Consider the following 22,586-nt stretch of genomic DNA (forward strand, 5'->3'; position numbering starts at 1 on the left):
CCGCATGCTCCATAGAGAGACGAAAAACGAAGGGTTTTTCTTATTATTCCACCCCTAATACGATCCTTTATTATTCGCCGCCCTTCTCACCGGCTCAGCCCGCCTTCTCACCGGTCGAGAAAGAATGAAACCCACACTACCACAGCAACAACAGGCAACGCGGCAAGAAACAAAAACGCAGCCCGAGTACAACTGATCAGCTATCGAATTTTTTTTTTTCCCCCTTCCCAAACTGGCGGGGCAAAAGGGGGAGGAGACAAAAACCCCTCCCGATGTCGCCTCCCCCCCTCCGACTCCGCCTCCGTCCCTTCCGACCAATCACCATTGACGGCGTCTCTTTTTTTTTTTTTTCCCCCTCCTGCTCCACCCCGCGGGGCGTGAGAGGGCGGCGCCCGCGGCGGTGAACAGACGTGGGGACCGCGCCGCTCCTCGCCTCAGTCCGAGCGTGGCCGGAGCATGAGAGGTACCTCCGGTGCGTTGCAGGCAACCCACGCCGGAGGACAAGGAGGCCAGCCCGGCCGGAGGGCAGCAGCAGCAGCCGCCGCCGCTGCAGCGGCGGCCCCATGTCCCGCAAGGCCAATGTGGAATACACGCTGCGGAGCCTGAGCAACCTGATGGGGGAGAAGCGGCGCCGGCCGCCGCCGCCTCCTCCTGCTCCGCCGCCGCCCTCCAGGCGCAAAGGCTCGGCCAGCCTGGGCGAACGGAGCCTGATCGCCGCCGCCGAGTCTTGCTCCAGCCTGAACAGCCAGTCCTCGGCCGGCGGTGGCGGCGGAGGACGCGGCGGCGGCTGCGCTGAGCTGGAGCGGGCCGCCCGTCGGCAGTTCCAGCAGGACGAGACGGCCGGCTTCGTCTACGTGGTGTCGGCCTTCTCGGCGCTGGGCGGCTTCCTCTTCGGCTACGACACCGGCGTGGTGTCCGGGGCGCTGCTGCTGCTCAAGAAGGAGCTGCGCCTCGACGCCTTCTGGCAAGAGCTGCTGGTCTCCGGCACGGTGGGCGCCGCCGCCCTCTCGGCCCTGCTGGGCGGCTCGCTGAACGGCTGGGCCGGCCGCCGCGCCTGCATCCTGCTGGCCAGCTTGCTCTTCGCCGCCGGCGCCGTCCTGCTGGCCGCCGCGCCGGATAAAGAGACGCTGCTCGGCGGGCGCCTGGTGGTCGGGCTGGGCATAGGTAGGTGAGCGCTGGGAGCCCCTCCCTCGGGGAGGGGGGGGAGAGAGGGCGAGGCTCCGGGGAGGGGGTCTTGCCACACCCCGATCCCCCCCCGTGCCAGCTGCAGGGTGGAAAAGGGAGGGGGGGGGGTCCTTGGTGCTTTGCGAGTTTGGGGGGTGGGTTTCTTGCGGACGTTGCATTGCCCGGCTAGGGAACGTCATCAGGGTTAGGAGGGAGTGGGGTTTGTAGGGAGGAGGAGGACCAAGGGGTCTTTGGTGCTCTCTGAGCTGGGTTGCCTTTTTTTCCCCCAGACCTTTCCTTACCCAGCTAGGCAACATGATCAGTGCTAGGAGAGAGTGGGATTTGTGAAGAGGATCATCAAGGTGTTGTCTGAACTGGGTTGCTTTTTTTTTTTTTTGCAGAAGGTTCATTATCCAGTTAGGTAACATCAGTGCCGGGAGGATTTGTGGAGAGGAGGAGGAGGAGGAGGAGGAGGAGGACGACGACAGTGGGGTCCTTGGTGCTTTCTCAGCTTGGGGATGTTGCCTTACCCGGCTAGGGAACGTCATTAGGAGGGAAGGGGATTTGTAGGGAGGACCAAGTAGTCTTAGGTGCTCTCTGAGTTCCCCCCCCCAGACGTTTCATTACCTATCTAGGTAACATGATCAGTGCTGGGAGGGAGAGGGGTTTGTGAGGAGGAGGAGAAAGAGGAGGACGACGACCCAGGAGTCTTAGGTGCTCTCTGAGTTTTTTTCCCCCAGACGTTTCATTACCCATCTAGGTAACATGATCAGTGCTGGGAGGGAGAGGGGTTTGTGAAGAAGAAGAGGAGGAGGAGGAGGAGGACGACGACGACCAAGGAGTCTTAGGTGCTCTCTGAGTTTTTTTCCCCCAGACGTTTCATTTACCCATCTAGTTAACATGATCAGTGCTTAGAGGGAGAGGGGTTTGTGAAGAGGAGGAGGAGGGGGAGAACGATGTCTGGGTTGGTGATGTCTGGGGTGCTTTTTTGCAGACATTTCATTACCCAATTAGGTAACATCATCAGTGCTAGAAAAGAATGGGATTTCTGGAGAGGAGAAGGAGGAAGACAGTGGGGTCCTTGGTGCTCTCTGAGCTTGGTGGCTTTCTTGCAGACGTTTCATTACTCCGCTAAGTAGGGTTTGTGAAGTGGAAGAGAAGGGGAAGGAGGACTGTGGGGGTCCTTGGTGCTCTCTGAGCTTGGTGGTTTTCTGGAAGATTTCATTACTCAGCTAGGTAACATGGTGAGGAGGAGAGTTGTGGGGTCCTTGGTGCTCTCTGAACTTGGGAGATTTCCTGCAGACTTTTCATGACCCAACTAGGGAACATCGTCAGTGCTAGGAGGGAGAGGGGTTTGTGCAATGGAGGAGGAGGACTGTGGGGCCCATGGTGCTTTCTGAGCTCAGTGGCTTCCTTGCAGATGTTTCCTTACTCAACTGGGTAACATCGTCAGTGTTTGAAGGAGTTATATTGAATAGTAACCAAGAGCAAACCCCTCTCCCTTCTGTAATAATAATAATAAAGTTGGAAGGGACCTTGGAGGTCATCTAGTCCAACCCCCTGCTCAGGCAGGAAACCCTATATACCATTTCAGACATTTCTATCGCTGGTGACAGTACATAGTTTGAGTAATGAAACGTCTGCAAGAAAGCCACCCCCCTCCATCCCATCATCCTGCTTCACGCAGGAGGGCCACAATTCAGAGCAGCTTTGGTTTAACGCCGGGGTTCCGCAAACTCTTCACCTCCCTCCCCAAATTATTATTTGGAAATAATACAATAAGCACTACTTTTAACTCGTAGCATGACGGATATTAATGACAATTTGAGCACATTCTCACTGATGGATCAGCACTGCCATGCTGCTGGCCAGCTCTCCTTCAGGACTATGGGCTGCCCTAGAGCTTTTCAGAGACCCCCCCCCCGACATGAATTGGGTCCCATCGACCTTCCACCTGCCACCTGTTGAGCCCCAGACATTTACTAAACCCCCTTTTTAGCCCCAGACATTTCTTGATTCACGGGATAGTCCTAAGAACCCTTACAGCAGTGGTTCTCAACCTGTGGGTCGGGACCCCATTTGGGGTCAAACGACCATTTCACGCGGGTCGCCAAACAATGCAGTCTGCCATTTTTTCCCCCCTTTTCCTTAGCTGTGCTCCTCCCTTTTATTCTATTGGCTTTTGAAAGCCAATAGAATAGACTTTCTTGAATAGACTCTAATCCTATTGGCTTTCAAAAGCCAATAGGAATCATCCAGGCTGTCTCTGCCCTGCTGAGCCCGCCAAAAGTCCCATTCTGCAAACGGTGCTGCACCAGTTGAATAGTCCTCGACTTACGACCGGTGGAGTAGTCCTCGACTTACGACCGGTTGGGGGTCGCGGCATTAAAAAGGTTGAGAACCACTGCCTTACAGGGTCAGTATTGACCAATATGGAAGACCCCCTCAGTATGCAGTTGTGGGTTTTTTTTTCAGCTTTTCACGCACATAAAATTCCAATTTATTTTCTAGTCCCTTGGAGACATAGACAAAGAGGGCTGGAAGGGCTTCTAGTCCAGCCCCCTGTCCGAGGCAGAAGATTTTATTGCATCCCAAACAAACAGCTGTCTAATACTTTTGTGACTAGGGAAATCCAAATAAACTTCTCCTGAGATGGGTGGTGGAAGGGAAGACAGCCATCATCTCCGTTGTGAATATGTGGAATTAAAACAGGAGTCGGGTGTTATTTCCCAGGAACTGCTCAGATTTCCCATCCTTTTAATTGAGCTTCTAAAGCTAACCTGTTTTTCTTTTGGCTGTCTCTCGCATTTTCATCTGGTACAAGGACCAGAATGTAGTCTGAAATAAATCCCTTGGATTTGACCATCATTTTCAGTTCATTTGGAAGATTGTCTTATTCGTTTGGGTTATTCACGGTTTTTTTTATTTAGAATTTAAGCCTCTCGTGCTCTGTATAACATATCTAGTGCATATTTGAATGTGACTATACCTGTTTGGAAGGTTTTCTCATGAACTAATCCAGGGCACCACTTAAAATCCAGATCCTTCATTTGATAACTTGGGAAAATTTTTTAACCTCATCTAAACGGTTGGTTAACTTGTGATTTAATCTTCACAATCAACGTCGTAGGTAAAGAATATGTTTTATCATTGTTGAAACTTAAATAATCACAAAGAAGCATATTTCCACTGATCACAATATAATATATCACAGCATATCCAGCAGTAAGTACTGCTGAGGCATTGTGATTTCGTACTAAGTCAGAATTTAAATGGTATCTGAAAACGGATCTTTCATTTATTATGTAAAATATTCCTTAAATGCTGTTTCTGTTCAGTTAATATTTACTCCCTAAATACCTTTAAGAAGTTGGTCTCATCAGGTTAATTTATCAAGAGAGAATTGTTATGTGCCATTTTGGGGGGGGGGGACTTTTATTTGATCTTTGGGTGTTTGCTGTTTGTTGGTATATATACAGTATACAACAAATCTTTTGTTGTATACTGTATATATACTAAGATGGTAATAAATACCATTACATTCAGCAAGACCTAAATTATGCTATCGGAGACTGTAACTGTTCCTTCTGCTTTAGAGTCATTTAAAGAAGCTTAAATCGTTTTCTCTCTCTCTTTTATTCTCATAACAATTCAGTAAAATAGATTGGAATAAAAAAAAACAGACTGGATGAATGTATAATTTAATTTTTTTAAAAGAAAAATATTGGAACATAGTCTGCTGATAAATGGTAGACGAATATTCCTGTAGAGGTGGAATTGTCTACTGCAAAGCTTGTGCAGATAGTCCTCAACTTACAAACACAACTGAGCCGAAAATTTCGAGATATTTGTTAAGTGAATTTTGTCCCACTTTAAGGCCTGTCTTGCCACGGGTTTAAGTGAATCCCTTTAGCTGTTAAGTGACTGACATGATTGTTAAGTGAATCTGATTTTCCCATCGACTTCGCTTGTCAGAAGGTGGCAAAAAGAGGATCACGTGACCCAGAGGACACAGCAGCCGTCATAAGCACGAACCAGTTGCCAAGCATCCAAATTTTCATCCCCTGACGATGGGAATGCTGCAATGGTCATAAATCCTTTTTTTTCCCAGTGCCGTTGTAACTCTGAATGGTCACTAAATGAACCGTTGTAAAGGTGAGGACTTACCTGTATGCCTTTTCAGCTTGTTTCAAATCTTTGGGGAATTTGTTTTAATACAGGGGTCGTCAAACTTGGCCCATGGGTGACTTGCGGACTTCAACTCCCAGAATTCCTCAGCCAGGCACGCTGGCTGAGGAATTCTGGGAGTTGAAGTCCGCAAGTCATCCAAGGGCCAAGTTTGAAGACCCCTGTTTTAATAAGACTGGCCCCTTGCTTTAAACCGGGGGGTCTCCACACTTGGCCACTTTAAGACTTGTGGACTTCAGCTCCCAGAATTCCTCAGCCAGCCACGCTGGCTGAGGAATTCTGGGAGTTGAAGTCCACAAGTCTTAAAGTGGCCCAGTTTGAAGACCCCTGTTTAAACCCATGTTTTTCCAACTTGGTCATTCATAATACCTTCTCGTTGGTCTCCCTTGTGGCCGATGCTTCTTGTCGGTGTGTTTCTACTGTGTTGTCATCTGTCTCTTGTCTTTTTAATATATTTCTTTTGGCTGCTTCCTCTGAGAGAATTTCATTACCAATTCAGTTGGCTCCTTCATGGACTGTGCAGGACTAGACACTTCTTTCCAATTTCAGTGATTTGATTCCAGTCTCGATTTGTCGCCATCAGCTCCACTCATTTGTATTAGAATGGGAAGCTGAGGGAACTTTTAAGGGCCATTTTTACGTGATGCTTTCACTTCGAGTGACTGTCCACGATTAATGAGTACCTCAGTTGGTTCTACTCAGAAATTTAAATTTTGAAAAGCATTTGAACCATTTTTTTTTTTGCATTCATGATAAGCACTCTGGCAAGGTTTGCACAAAATGTCTTGGAAAGTGAAGGAATCAGTATGAGTAGTCCTCTCATTACAGCCAACTGTTTAGTGACGGTTTGAAGTTACAACGGCACTGGAAAAAAGGGACTTAACGACCATTTTTCCCACGACCGTTGCAGCATCCCCATGGTCATGTGATCAGAATTCAGATGCTGGGCGATTGGTTCATATTTACGACGGTTTTAATGTCCCGGAGGGTCATGTGATCCCCTTTTGTGACTTTCTGACATTCAAGGTCAATGGGAAAACAAGATTAACAACCACGTTACTGACTTAATAGTTGTTACTGACTTAACTATAGCAAGATAGCAGTGTTCCAATATCTCAGGGGCTGCCCCAAAGAAGAGGGAGTCAAGCTATTTTCCAAAGCGCCTGAAGGCAGGACAAGAAGCAGCGGGTGGAAACTAATCAAGGAGAGAAGCAGCCTAGAACTAAGGAGAAACTTCCTGACAGTGAAAACAATTAACTAGTGGAACAACCTGCCTCCAGAAGCGGTGAATGCTCCAACACTGGAAGTTTTTAAGAAGAGACTGGACAGCCATTTGTCCGAAATGGTATAGGGTTTCCTGCCTGAGCAGGGGGTTGGACTAGATGACCTCCAAGGTCCCTTTCAACTTTACTACTACTACTATTTTTTTTTAATTGAAAGTTTTTTAAATTTTACAAAACAAATGCCCTCCCCAAACCCCCCCCTCCCATACCCTCCCCCACCTCCCCAAACCTCCCAAACCCTCCCCCAACCTTCCCAGAGCTGAGTACAGGCTTAATTAAAATTTTTCAGAAAAAGAAAAGAAAAACTTAAAATACATATAAATCCTAAACAAATCTAAATACATTAAATTAAATAGGTTATCTTCTCTAAAAAATAATAATTGCAATCATTAAACACATTATAATATACTCTAAACATTTTCTAGTATCATACTTATATTATTATCCATCATTCTGTATAAACTCCCTCCAAAACACAAATTTAAACATTACTTTCTTTTAATATCTATACCTACAATATAAAATCTAATCTCTCCCTCTTTCTTTATCCTAGAACACAAAAATAAACATATAAACCTTCATTATACCATTAAAACTAAATACTCTTTGAATACTTAAACTAAATACTTAAACTTAAACTTCTTATCTAAGATTTTCATTCATATTATTATTATTATTATTATTAAGAAAGGCTGTAGAAAGGGACAAAACTCACTTAACAGCTGCCTTAGCAACGGAAATTTTGGGCTCCATTGTTGCAAGTCAAGGACTATATTGTCTCATAGCTACATTAATGTTAAGGACTCTTATTAAATTAGATAACTTTTGTTGTCATTTTTTCCTGTGGGCGCAATGGCACACATTAAAAATGAAATGGAGTTGCTTCCTCTCAAAGGGCACACATACACAACCCACATTTAAAACATACTGTATACAACATATGTATAGACCTACACCCTTACATATAAGTAACATATAAATATTAATCACTGTCCATCTTGAATACAGAACGGAAGGAGGAAGTGTTAGAGTTCACAAGATTAATACTGTACGGAACAAAGCAAAACAAAACAAAATGCTAAGTAAATTTCAAGTTGCCCATGAAGGCAGATATGTCTTTATTCAACAATTTCAGGAGCTTGTGGCTTGGTGAATATTCTTTCTGAATATTTATTTCTGAAAAATGTTAATTAAGTTGGCATAGGGCTAGGATGAATCATGGACAAGCTAGAAGAATTGGGAAACTGTAATTTAGTGCATCATTGGCAGTTTATTAATTAAAAATAGCAGTTTGTTTGCTCTAAGAATTAGCATTGAGATTTGATCTCCCCAAACTGTGTATGCAGCATCTGTCTACAATGAGCTGAAAGCACCCATACTTTTTAAAAAAAATTAAGGGAGAGAGTGATAGGAACATACTGTATATCTAAAATAGTATAGGGTTTCCTGCCTGAGCAAGGGTTGGACTACATGACCTCCAAAGTCCCTTCCAACTTTATTATTATTATTAAGAAGAAACCTCACATATACTCATTCCATACAGGTACTTCTCAACTTACGACCACAATTAAGCCCAAAATTTCTCTTACTAAGCAAGACGATTGTTAAGTGAGTTTTGTCCCGTTTTATGACCTTTTTTTTAACCACTGTTGCTTAAGTGAATCACTGCAGTTATGTTACATGCCAAGATTAGATAAAATAAATGAAACAAATCATGGAATGGAATGGAATGGAATGGAATGGAATAGAATAGAATAGAATAGAATAGAATAGAATAGAATAGAATAGAATAGAATAGAATAGAATAGAATAGGGGAATGAAGAACAGAACAGAATAGAATAGAATAGAATAGAGGAATGAAGAATAGAATACTGTAGAAAAGAATAGAATAGAATAGAGGAATGAATAGAATAGAATAGAGAAATGAAGAATAGAATAGAGGAATGAAGAATAGAATAGAATAGAATAGAATAGAATAGAATAGAATAGAGGAATGAAGAATAGAATAGAATAGAATAGAATAGAATAACAGTTGGAAGGGACCTTGGAGATCATCTAGTCTAACCCCCTGCTCTGGCAGGAAACCCTATACCTTTTCAGACAAATGGTTGTCCAGTCTCTTCTTGAAAACTTCCAGTGTTGGAGCATTCACAACTTCTGGAGAACCAAATTATGAGAAAGGATGGCTTCCGCCTAAGAACAAGTTCTTGAACAAAAGATATTGAGACCAAAAAAAACTGAATAAGCCGTCCTAATACTCATGAGGTTTAGACCCAGATGTTTGTTTGATGAACCAACCCTGATAGAAACAGTTCTGATTTGATTTGATCTTGTTTATATGATAATATAGAAGCTCAAGAAGGCTGGGTCGGGGGGGGAGGGGGGGGGTTGGGTAGGGGTGGGGGAAGGGGGGTTTTGTTGGGTAATGTTTGTTTTTTATTTTTATATGTTGTTTTTTGTTTTTGTATTGTCTTTTATTTTCTGTAAAATTTATAAAACTTTTTAATAAAAAAAAAAAAAAGAAGAAGGCTGGGTTAAATAGATTGCAATTATTAATAGGTCGGGTCTGTTCAATTGCTTAGTTCCCAAGTAGCCAAAGGGTAATTAATGTTATCCTTCAGTGGCAGTCAGAATATAAGTGCAGAAACAATATAAAACATTAATATATTTTTTTTGTCTTTTGGATTCTGAAAGACTGGTATTGCCTTATGGAATATTTTTTTTGCCGGTGAAAAAAATAGCCATACTAGTTAATCTTTTTAAAAGTTCAATATTAAATAGACATATTTAAGGTCCTCCATCAGAGGGAGCTAAGGAGCTTAGCTAGCAGTTATTAAGGCTTTCCTTGATAGTAATACTAAATTTTATATATAGTCTTTTTTTTCCAAAGGAAGATTAATATACTATATAATAAAACAAGTATATAAATATAAGCTATCTAATGTCTAGCAGAATAGCCTTGCAATTAAATTCATTAAGCTTCCTTGTCCATACAGTGGATTAAAAAAAAAAAAGGCAAAAAGAGAGAAAGGAATATTTCATTCACAAATAAAATGTTATCAGGCCTTGCCAGACCAAAGACAACCTCAATTAACATTTCGGGTCGGAGGTTTGCATAAATGGCTATCAATTTTAGACTCTGTTCTGAATGGAACAGACATCCGGTGATAGACAGGGGGTTATGTGAAAATAGTTCATAATCTACTTATCTATTCTAGGGACTTTAAAATAATCTCCTGACGGTGGACTGTTTACCTCAGGGGGTCTTCCAACTTGGCCCTTTTATGACTTGTGGACTTCAACTCCCAGAATTCCTCAGCCAGGCACCCTGGTTGAGGGATTCTGGGAGTTGAAGTCCACAAGTCACAGAAGGGCCAAGTTTGAAGACCCCCTGATTTAGAGTCTAACACAAATATTTATTCTAAAGCAGGGGTGCCCAATCTTATCAACTTTAAGACCTGTGGACTTCAACTCCCAGAATTCCTCAGCCACCTGCTCTAAAGAATGGTAATTTTTGTAACTCCTCCGATATTGTTATCATCCTGTAATTTGGGCAGATAAATCAATAGTCCACATTTTTGTTTACCTTTTTTTTATTAAAAAAAGTATAGGCTGAATTAAGAGATTTAATTATATAAATCTGGTTATTACAATCTACATTAATATGTTACCGGTAGCTTCAAGACATTATATACATTGCTCTTATTTTTTTAGTTAAATATACTCATGGAAATGTAATATTTTAGAGGCTTGAAGAGAATTGTACAAATTTTGACCTTGGAATACTTCCAGAAACTTAATGACTAATAATTGTAGCTGCTGCTCAAACCAGGTTTTTGAAAAATGCAATTGGTTATAGATGAAAATACTTTTAACGATATAGATTTTTGGCTTTGGCTAAACAACAGCCGGTAGATGTTTATGATCCATTCCAATTCAGATGTAGCTTCTTCTTAGCATACTGAATCTCCAGAAAATGTATTTTATGTGCAAACAATTCAGGGAGCAGGAGAAAAATAGAAAACTTTATGTAACTATTTTAAAAAGGGACGTTCTTCTACACTACAGGTTGTAACTTAGTGGTAGTCCTTTGATATCTCTGCTTCATAATGTTGTGCAATATAAATATATTGTCAATCTTCTTGGCAACTGAGTACAAAGTGACACCTGTCGTTCACGGGCTGTCTTGTAAAGTTGCATGTCATGATTGGTTACCATGACAACGGATAGTATGTCTGCTGTCCTCCTGAACGCATTTATGTTGATATGTGTGTTACATTTGTGCTTGTGTGTTTGTCCAAAGGTTGCAGCTAGGGCAGGTAATACAGCTATTTTGTTTTTTCACTATAGTCACTTATATTGCAAATAAGCTTTGAACATTGTTGTTTTGATTGCCGGTTCTTAGATCTTCTGCAGTGATAGGAACAAACATGGGTATTCTAGGGATTAAAGTTTATTTTCAGTGATGTGACTTACCTAGTGTGATAAAGTATATATGCAGATTTACACCAATAAAATATTTTATTGTTGGCAGCCTAGCAATAAAAATGTCAAAAGATTACGGAAATCTACTTTTTAAAACAAGATTAATATTAGTTTCAGTTTCACCTGGAAATCGTTTATTTATATCTAAGATTTGGGCACTCTTAAAAACAAGGGTTCTAAGCTCCTTAATTACTACGGCTTGTTTTTATTTGATGGACATCTTAGCTAAGCTAAAATTGATTTTCATAACATTAAATCTGACAGATTTGAAAGGGCTGAAGTGTGAAGGTCTCGTGACAATATTTCCACTCTCGTTCTAATTTAAGTTCATTTATTTGCCCAGTTGGTACAGCTGCCCTTCTTTTAGGTGTCTCTGGGCAGCTTGCAATAAATAAAAATGTAAAAAGCAAAATAAGAATAAAAACACATAGCAACTGGGCACAATCTAATCTATTTATTTCTTTTCATGGTGATCGTGTCCATGATCAGGTTGGGCTGAGAAAGAAGGACTAGCCCAGTGGTTCTCAACCTGTGGGTCGGGACCCCATTTGGGGTCGAATGACCATTTCACGGGGGTCGCCAAACAACGCAGTCCGCCATTTCCCCCCCCCCTAGCTGTGCTACTCCCTTTTATTCTATTGGCTTTTGAAAGCCAATAGAATCGACTCTCTTGAATAGAGTCTAATTCTATTGGCTTTCAAAAGCCAATAGCAATTGTCCAGGCTGTCTCTGCCCTGCTGAGCCCGCCAAAAGTCCCATTCTGCAAATGGTGCTGCACCAGTTGAGTAGTCCTCGAGTTACGACCGGTTGAGTAGTCCTCAACTTACGACCGGTTGGGGGTCGCGGCATTAAAAAGGTTGAGAACACTGGACTAGCCCAAAGTCATCCAACTGACTTTCATGGCTAAGGCGGGAGTAGAACTCTCTGCCTCCTGGTGATTGGCTCAGAGTCACCCAGCTGGCTTTGATGGCTTAGGCGGGAGTAGAACTCTCTGCCTCCTGGTGATTGGCTCAGAGTCACCCAGCTGGCTTTGATGGCTAAGGCAGGATTTGAACTCACAGTCTCCTGCTTTCTAGCCTGGTGCCTTAACTGCTAGACCAGACTGGCTCTGTTATAAATATTATAACACGTTTATCTACCTATTCTGGTGTTAGATGCATCCTGTGTACTTAATATAGCCTGACTAGCTAATTAGTCTAACCAGCTAATTAATTGAGGATGCTTGGACAGGTGTCAGTCACACATTTTTAGTTCTGTCCATTTAATTCAGAGCTGGCAGAGGAACTAAGAGCTGCTTCTCCTCCTCCTCCTCCTCCTCCTCCTCCTCCTCCTCCTCCTCCTCCTCCTCCTCCTTCATGGGTTTTTCATGATCAAAAAGAAGATTAAAATTGTATATGATTTAAAAACATGAAATGTTTGCCTTCTCAGGCAGAAATGAATATTTAGAGCCGTGCTCGCTAGGTTGAAAATAACACGAATTGATTTTTTTTAATGCTTTCCTAAAAATGAGGCATCATTTCAACATGCCTTCCTAACTTCCTAACGCCAAGGTTTTAGCCGACTTTACGTGCCTGTGATTTTAATTTTTTTAAACAGCTTCTCTCTAATGATTACTCTGTTTATCTCTTGTAGGTATTGCTTCTATGACAGTTCCTGTCTACATTGCAGAAGTGGCCCCACCTCATCTGAGAGGCAGATTAGTGACTATAAATACACTTTTCATCACAGGCGGGCAGTTCTTTGCCAGTGTTATAGATGGAGCCTTCAGCTACCTTCCCAGGGGTGGATGGAGGTGGGTATGGTTTTTTTTAAAACTTTAAAATGAAATCACACACCCCAGTTCTTTCATTTTATATAGAAGCAAGTCACAGACCCGAAATAAATTTTGTTTACATCCCCTGGGTGTTCAAAACAATGAGTATTTTCTGTCTTGTCTATTTATTTGGGGTTGAATTCCTTTGCTATGAATGAATCCCTAAACAAGAGTTCTCAGCTTACGACCGCAATGGAGCTCAAAATATCTGTTGCTAAGCGAGGCCTTTGTTAAGTGAGTTTTGTCCCCGTTTTACGAGCTTGCTTGCTACAGTTGTTAAGTGAAACACTGGAGTTTCAATTAACAGGGTTAAGTCACTTAGTAACACGGTTGTTAAGTGAATCTGGCTTCCCCCCCATTGACTTTGCTTGCCGGAAGGTCACAGAAGGGATTCACATGACAAACCCTCTCCCCCGGGACACTGAGACCGTCATAAATATTGCCAAGTTGCCAAGCGTCTGAAGTTTGATCACGTGACTGTGGGGATGGTGTGTGTGGAAAACGGTTGTAAGTCATATTTTTCCGTGCCATTGTAACTTCAAATGGTCACTGAATGAACTGTTGTAAGTTGAGGGCTCCCTGGATGACAAGGTGAGAGATGGATCATCAACCATAGGAAAGATCTGGTTGCAGTGATTGTAGAGGAAGGCACCGCCACCAATTAATGTCTCTTAAGGGGCTAATTTTTCACGACGTCCTGCCTCCATTTACCCATGTAACATCTTTGCTTTGCAAACTGGTTGTCAGTTTGCTTCCCGCTGCAACTGAGCTGAGCTGGAAGGGTGGAGTTAAATATGTCATCAGTTTGGAGTCATTGCGTAGCCACAAGAGACCCACGTCCAGAATTCCCCTGTGAATTCTGTTCACCCTTATCTAGAGCCTATTTAATTTTGAAAGTTGGTTGGCCAGATTCTTGGGCATAGGTAACAATAATAAACTCCGCTATGCTTTGAACTCAATGAATGCTCCTGGTTATTTGAGCCTGACAATGAGATAGATGGAGTATTAAGTGACCTCAAGTGAGTGTAATCTTTTTTTACCACTATTTTTAGGAAGAGTTTAATATTCCAGAGGATGTTTATATAGAAGAAAACAAATTTTCTTTCTTTCTTTCCTTCCTTTCTTTCTTTTCTTTTATTTCTTCCTTCCTTCCTTCCTCTCCCACCCTCCCTCCCTTCTTTTTTCTTCTTTCTTCTTTCCTTTTTATTCTGTCTTTCTTTCTCCTTCCTTGTTTCCTTTCTTTCTTTCTTTCTTTCTTTCTTTCTTTCTTTCTTTTTCCTTCCTTTCTTCCTTCCTTCCTTCCTTTTCTTTTTCCTCCCTTCTTTTCTTTCTTGCTTTCATTCTTTCATTCTTTCTTTCTCCTTCTTTCTCCTTTCTCCTTCCTTCCTTCCTTCCTCTCCCTCCTTCCTTCCTTCTCCCTCCTCCCTCCCTCCCTCCCTTCCTTCCTTCCTTCCTTCCTTCCTTCCTTCCTTCCTTCCTTCCTTCCTTCCTTCCTTCCTTCCTTCCTTCCGTCCTTCCTTCCTCTTTCCTGTTGACTCCAATATCTGGTACATGTGAAATGCTTTTATAGAAGAAGCTAATGGAATGTTTTCATACAACATGGATTTATTCTAGTGTAATGAAAACTTTAAAGCTTTTTAACAATGCAACAGGGAAACTGTGTTGATATCTTGGATACTGTCAAGGTTCCGATCAACAGAGACGAATAAAGCAGAACTCCCAGGCTTGCAAATTCCTCAGACAACATGTTTATTGATAACAGAGTATCGGCACTTCAGATGTGAAACCAAGTCTGAAGACATGCATAACAATTCCCCAATACCAAGGGAATATTCACTTAGTCTGTGTGAGTTATATCTTGTAAGAAAGTGCTAACAAGCACTTAAATTTTAGGAGAGCCAAGGAGCTTAGCTTAGTTCCAGTATTTTTATACGGTTGTAGTAAAACCACGCATGATTGGGTTAAAATTCAGAGAACAATAAACAGTACTTTTCATTAAACTTTCCCTCTTGCGTCTTTCCCATCATAATTCAGACTTTGTGTGTTGATGCTGAGGAAGCCGCTGCACGATATGTCTGAAATGTAGGATTTATCGGAATAGGCTGATGTGAAATATAGAATATAGACTGCTCTTTTACGGTCTTCTGCGTGCTTCGAATAATAGAGGTAGCCCCTTGACTTAAAACAGTTCAGTCAGTGTCCATTCAAAGTTACAACGGCGTTGAAAAAAGTGACTTGCGACTATTTCCCACACTTAATGTGGAAGCCAGATTCCCTTACTAACTTTACAACCACTATGATTTCCTTAATAACTGGGTCAAGAAAGGTGAATTGGGGCAAAAACCTCATTTAACAACTGCCTCACTTAACAACGAAAGTGTTGAGCCCAGCTGTGGTGGTCAGTCAAGATCTATCTGCAGGGAGTCCCCGAAGAAAATATCCAAAGCTTTAAACTCCTGTTCTTTTTCTAGGAAGAGAATGTTAACAAACCGAATATTAAAAAAAAAATTATTTCTTTCCCTGTAGGTATATGCTGGGTCTTTCCGCGATTCCAGCTGTCGTACAATTCGTTGGTTTCCTTTTTCTTCCGGAAAGCCCCCGCTGGCTGATTCAGAAAGGACAGATTCAAAAAGCACGAAGAATTCTTTCGCGGATGCGGGGAAATCAGACAATAGACGACGAATTCGAGAGCATCAAGAACAGCATTGAGGAGGAAGACAAGGAAGTGGGCACAGGTAGGCGGGAATTTTTCTTCTTCTTGGCATATGGTTTAATCCAGGGCTTTTTAACCAGTGGTACGGGTACCACCTGTGGTACATTGGCACCTGGCAGGTGGTACGTGACCATCCTAGAAAAGTGGTAGCAGGGGAGGGGAATGAGCTGAACCGGTGGCAGCACCGCACAAGCCGGAGCAAGAGACGGCTGGAGCTGCAGGGCTGTCAGGGCTCAGCGGAAGTGCCAGGATCAGCGCCAGGCTCCAGCTGGAGCTCGGCACTGATCCTGATGCTTCTGCTGAGCTCTGAAGAAGCACCAATCAGCTGGAAAGCAGCACTGATCCTGGTACTTCTGCTGAGCCCAGAAGAAGCGCTGATCAGCTGGAATGCTGCAGCATCTCCAGGATCTTGTGATTTACATTCAGACGCTTGGCCACTGATTCGTATTTATGACGGTCACAGTGTCCCAGGGTCATGTGAAGTGACCAAAACCTGCTGCAACCACCCAGCAAACGGGGGGAAAAAAAACCAATCACCCCCCCCCCTACTCCACCCCTGCTGCCAATCCTCAAGACAACAGTGAAAACCTTGGACAGGAGGAAGAACGGTGTAGGGCGGGCAGGCAGGTATCTTGCTCGTCTGTGGCTTGGGAGGCATTTTTTTCAGTGCCATTGTAACTTCGAACAGTCACTAAGCGAATTGTTGTAAGTCAAGGACTACCTGTACTTTATCCCTTTCTTTCTTTTCTTTTCTTTTCTTTTTGTTCATCAAGTTTTTGACACCATGCTAGGCGACTGGTGGTGCTCAGATGCTGCCATATCCTAAAAGTGGTACAAGGGGTGAAAAGGTTGAAAAGCCCTGGTTTAATCAACCGGCTGCAATTGTGTAGCGGCATTTTAATAAGTTTCTATGGAGATGCTCCGTCATCCAGGTCAAGGTTTGTCCCAAAGGTGCTTCTTCACGAGGCAACGTGACTTCCTTGTTTTTCCTTTGAAGGCCTTTCGCTTCTCATCCCAGAAGCTTCTTCCGCTCTGACTGGATGGTGGGGAAGGGAAGGATTTATACACCTTGCAGACAGCTGGTCATTTGCCTTCTTGTAGAGCAGTGGTTCTCAACCTTTTTAATGCCGCGACCCCCAACCGGTCGTAAGTCGAACTACTCAACCGGTCGTAAGTCAAGGACTACTCAACTGGTGCAGCACCGTTTGCAGAATGGGACTTTTGGCGGGCTCAGCAGGGCAGAGACAGCCTGGACAATTCCTATTGGCTTTTGAAAGCCAAAGAATTAGACTCTATTCAAGAGAGTCTATTCTATTGGCTTTCAAAAGCCAATAGAATAAAAAGGAGTAGCACAGCTAAGGACAAGGGGGAAAAAATGGCAGACTGCGTTGTTTGGCGACCCCCGTGAAATGGTCGTTCGACCCCAAATGGGGTCCCGACCCACAGGTTGAGAACCACTGTTGTAGAGAGTCGTTGAGGCCACTTGGAGGCTTACCTGTGTCCTGAAGGTCACCCGAGTGGTGCAGATGGGTGTGGAGCCTTCTTGGAACTGCTGAAAGGACCGTGTTGAAGACTGGAGATAGAGGGTGTCCTATCCCCCCCCCCTCTGTGGAGGGAGGGCTGTTCTGCTTTGACCTAGATGACCTCTTGGACCCCTCTTTCAAACCAGCGGTCCTCTCTGTCCAAAAAGTAGACTTTTTTGTCTTCAAAAGGGTGGCCTTTGTCTTTTAAATGTAGATGGACTGCTGAATCTTGTCCTGGGACCTTTCAGCCGTCATAACTATGAGTCAGTTGCCAAGCCTCTGAGTTTTGATCACATGACCGTGCTGCAGTGGTAGGTATTAAGGGTGAAAAAGGATCATAAGTCACTTTTCTCGGCGCTGCTGTACCTTCAAACTGTCATTAAGTGACCTACCTGTAGTAGATTTGAAACTGTTTCAGCTAGCAGAAGTTGTGGGTGCTCCAACACTGGAGGTTTTTAAGAAGAGACCGGACAACCATTTGTCTGAAATGATATAGGGTTTCCTGTTTGAGCAGGGGGTTGGACTAGATGACCCCCAAGGTCCCTTCCAACTCTCTTATTCTATGTTCTAAAGCTGGCACTCTCTACCAGCAAACCAATGGATATTTGACCATCAAATACTTTCCTTTTGTTTCTTTCCTGTCCTTCCCACAATACACAAATATGCACATTTGGAACCTCTTTCAATATGTTTTACATTGACATGGGCTGTCATAAAGAAGAAGGGAGTCAAGCTATTCTCCAAAGCGCCTGAAGGCAGGACAAGAAGCAACAGATGGAAACTAACCAAGGAGAGAAGCAACCTAGAACTAAGGAGAGATTTCCTGACAGTTAGAGCAATTAACCAGTGGAACAACCTGCCTCCAGAAGCGGTGAATGCTCCAACACTGGAAGTCTTTAAGAAGAGACTGGACAGCCATTTGTCTGAAATGGTATAGGGCAGGGGTAGGCAACCTTGGCTCTTTTATGACTCGTGGACTTCCAACTCCCAGAATTCCTGAGCCAGCCATGCTGAGGGGAAGGGGAGAGGTTTCCAAGCTGAGCCATGCTGGCTCAGGAATTCTGGGAATTGAAGTCCACGAGTCATGAAGGGCCTTAGTTTCCCTTATGCTGGCTCAGGAATTCTGGGAGTTGAAGTCCACGAGTCATAAAAGAGCCAAGGTTTCCTACCCTGCCCTATATCAGGGGTCCTCAACCTTGGCAACTTTAAGACTCGTGGACTTCAACTCCCAGAATTCCTGAGCCAGCCAGCTTGGAAACCTCTCCCTTTCCCCTCAGCGTGGCTGGCTCAGGAATTCTGGGAGTTGAAGTCCACGAGTCATAAAAGAGCCAAGGTTGCCTACCCCTGATATACGGTTCCCTGCTTGAGCCAGGGGGGTTGGACTAGAAGACCTCAAAGGTCCCTTCCAGCTCTATTCTGTTGTTTTGATTTGTAAGCTACGGCCAAGATTTTTTCCTTTTTTCAGGCACATGTTTAACCACCATAAGAATATGGCCGGATGTATATTAGCAAACCGGTTTAATAACTCTCTGAAACGTGCTTTTGAATTTTTACAGGGTTTGTTTTTAGCTATGGGGAATGTGGAGGATAATTCTCAGCACCCTGAGCTCATCACGGTCCACACTTTCGCAAAATCCCTTTCCAGTGTAGCTTAGCAACAAGAACAGCAATGTGCGCAAGGGCATTGGGGAGTTTAATATATATTATTTTTTTGAAAGCAATGAACTTAAAATCACGCAGTTCACGATAATTGAAAAGTCCAAAAAGCAAGGTTGTTTAAGGACGTCAAACGTTTCCAGTTTATTTTTTCAGAAAGAAACACCCCAGCCTGCAATAGCTAACCAACTGCGGGCCTTAATAGGTTATGCTTTGCTTTTGTTTTTTTATATAATTTGGGAGAGATACCATTTTCACACTAACATCTGGTAAATGGGTTGAGGTTGAATCCTCCGATGAATTAATCAACTCTGGAAGTGACAACAATTGCTCCGCTGATGAGGCTTCGAGATTTTTTTTTCCTCCGTTAGTTAATGATCATGTCTCTTATGCTTATCACTTAATTAACACCAGGAAAGTAACAGAATAACAGAGTTGGAAGGGACCTTGGAGGTCATCTAGTCCAACCCCTTCTCAAGCAGGAGATTAGTCTATACCATTTCGGATAAGTGGTTGTCCAATCTCTTCTTAAAAACCTCCAGTGTTGGAGCTCCCACAACTTCTGACGGCAAGCCATTCCACTGGTTAATTCTTCTGATTATTAGGAAGTTTCTCCTTAGTTCTAGGTTGCTTCTCTCCTTGATTAGTTTCCATCCATTGTTTCTTTTCTTGCTTTCTGGTGCTTTGGAGAATAGCTTGACCCCCCTCTTCTTTGTGGCAACCCGTCAACTACTGGCACTCTGCTGTCATGTCACCCTTAATCCTTCTTTTCTCTAGATTAGACATACCAATTCCTGCAACCATTCTTCATCTGTTTTAGCCTCCAGCCCCTAAAAATTCATGGTTCACCAGCTTCTGCTAGATCAGTGATTCTCAACCTTTCTAATGCCATGACCCCATAATACAGTTCCCCATGTTGTGGTGACCCCCAAGTGGGTGTGGCCACCAATAAGAGGGAGTAGGACAGCTAGGGAAAAGGGAAAAAAATGGTGGACAGCATGATTTGGCGACCCCCGTGAAATGGTCATTCGACCCCAAATGGGGTCCCGACCCACAGGTGGAGAACCACTGTGCTAGATAGTTCTGAATCATTCATAAGAGAGACAGTACAAGAATATGGGAACTCTTTACCATTCTCTTCCTCCAGTGTCTAAGCCGGCCGATCTACATAATGGAATGCATTAGAATCGTAAAAATGGACGGTACCTCATTGCTGGCTGTGGAATTCTGGGAGTTGAAGTCCACATGCCTTAAAATTGTCAAGGTTGAGAAACACTGCCTTAAACCATCTTGGTCAAATGGTGGTCCAGACTATTTTTGAAAACCTCCCATGACAAAGTGCCCATAGCCCGCCCTGCAAGGCAAGCTATTCCATTGATTGGTTGTTCTCACTGTCAGAAGATAAGACAAGATAAGATAAGATAAAATAAGATAAGATAACCTTTATTGGTATTTTTTTTTACCGTGGGCACAACGGCACACATCAAAAATGAAATTTAGTTGCCCACTCTCAAAGTGAAACACAAACATGACACACACCTAAACATATTATATGCAGCATATGTATAGACCCACACCCCTACGTATACGTAGCAAATAAATATTAAATACTGTCCATCTTGAATATATATTGGAAAGAGGAAGCTTGAGAGTTCACAAGGTTAATGCTGTATGGAATGAAACTATGGCTGAATCTGGATGTTCTGCTACGGATACCACGAAGCCCCCCCCCCCAGAAGGTAACAAGGAAAATAGGTCGTGGAGAGGGTGTGTAGTGTCCCAGATAATCTTGCGGACCCTGCTCAAGCAGCGCTTCTGTGCTATGTCCTGGACGGGAGGGAGGGAACTGCCAATAATCTTTTCAGCTGTCCTCACCACTCTCTGCACTGCCTTCCTGTCTGAAGCAGGGATGCCTCCAAGCCAGACTGTGATGCTGCACGACAGGATGCTCTCGATCGTCCCCCTGTAGAAAGTGGTCAGGACAGGGGAAGGAAGATGTGCTTTTCTCATGTGACGCAGAAAATGCAGGCGATGCTGTGCCCGCTTCACCAGTGTCTCGCTGTTGAGCGAACAAGTCAGCCTCCTCGTTAGCTGCACACCCAAGAATTTGATGCTGGTAACCATCTCCACAGGTGAATCATTAATGCAAGGCAGAAGGGAGAACAAGGCAGAACAAGAAGCAATGAATGGAAACTAATCAGTAAGAAAGCCAACCTAGAACTAAGGAGAAATTTCCTGACAGCGAGAACAATAAATGTGGAGAAAAGCAAGGAGAAACCAAAGGAACAAATACAGATTGGGCGAGATCTGGCTTGGAGGCAGTAACTGTGAGAGGGACCTTGGAGTCCTAGTGGACAATCACTTGGCCATGAGCCAGCTGTGTGCAGCAGCAACCAAAAAAGCTAACACAATCCTGGGTTGTATAAACAGAGGCATAGAATCAAGATCACACGAAGTGCTAGTACCACTTTATAAAGCCCTAGTAAGACCACACCTGGAATTTTGGTCACCGTATCACAAAAAAAGATGTTGAGAGTCTGGAAAAAATTCAGAGAAGAACAACTAAGAGGATCCAAGGCCTGAAGACCAAAACATACGAAGAACGGCTACGGGACTTGGGTTTGGCCAGTCTAAAGAAAAGAAGAAATAGGGGAGACATACACAGCTGCCTCAAAGTATTCTTAAATAAAATATTTTTTAAAAAATAAACATTTCATGTATGAAAGAATTGAAAAACAATTATATAACCCTTGTTTTAATTTGAGCATGGAACCTATCTTTTTTTAAAAAGTATTTTGTGAAATATCTGTTCCTTTGATTATGTTTAAATTGTAATTTTGTTTTTAATAAAGGCTTGTATCTGCTCACCGCTTACATAATGACCCACAGTGATTATTGTATACATATTCTAAATTTAAAACCATTGTTAGATTAGTAGTACAATAAACTGAAAATGCGTGGGGGGTAGTTGGAGATGTTTTGCCAGGAAGTAACATAAGGAGAACAGACAATAATTAACATTGAGTGACAGAACTGATCTCCTCCTTAGCAAAATTGAAATAAAAGCTGTTGTGCATTGCTAAATATTTGTAATAAAGTGAGCAATGTAGAGTATCACTGTACTTCTCTGAGCCCAAAATTTATGTAAGCGAGACTTTTACAAGCAATAAAGTATTATCCTAACACTGTAACTTGAAGAAAAAAAGAATAAAAATGAGTAAAAAGGGGCAAGGGGAAAAATGAGAAAAGAAAAAAGAGAGTTAGAATATAATAAAAGAAAAAGGGAAAAAACATGTAAATTCCAACCTTCATCAGAACAAATATATACCGTAATTTCCGGCGTATAAGACAACTTGGCGTATAAGATGACCCCCGACTTTGGTGCCGATTTCCATGCCTAGAAAGTCATCTTATACGCCAGAAACTACTGTAATTTCCAGCGTATAAGACGACTCGGCGTATAAGAGCCGAGGTGGCGCAGCAGTTAGAGTGCAGTACTGCAGGCCACTTTAGCTGACTTGTGTTCAGCAGGTCAGCGGTTCAAATCTCACCGGCTCAAGGTTGACTCAGCCTTCCATCCTTCTGAGGTAGGTAAAATGAGGATCCAGATTGTTGGGGGCAATGTAAATATATATATACATTGCTTACTGGTGTACACCGCTTAGAGAGTGCTTGCACTTAAAGTGGTATATAAGTCTCATAAATAAATAAATAAGTCTCATAAATAAGACGACCCCTGACTTTGGCGCCAATTTCCATG

General features: G+C 43.1%; 1 protein-coding gene across 1 annotated transcript in view; it reads left to right on the plus strand.

Annotated features, from left to right (window-relative positions):
• The window catches only part of SLC2A13 (solute carrier family 2 member 13), a 68,204-nt gene continuing 45,618 nt past the window's right edge, over window positions 1–22,586 (plus strand). The window contains exons 1-3 of the mRNA XM_039354500.1: window positions 1–1,164; window positions 12,754–12,913; window positions 15,461–15,669. Of these exons, the coding sequence (XP_039210434.1) occupies window positions 564–1,164; window positions 12,754–12,913; window positions 15,461–15,669 (970 nt within the window). The 5' untranslated portion in view covers window positions 1–563. The remainder of the gene's footprint in view (window positions 1,165–12,753; window positions 12,914–15,460; window positions 15,670–22,586) is intronic.

The sequence above is a fragment of the Crotalus tigris genome, unplaced genomic scaffold (assembly GCF_016545835.1).
Source record: "Crotalus tigris isolate CLP2741 ecotype Arizona unplaced genomic scaffold, ASM1654583v1 scf7180000018553.2237530, whole genome shotgun sequence".
NCBI lineage: Eukaryota > Metazoa > Chordata > Lepidosauria > Squamata > Viperidae > Crotalus > Crotalus tigris.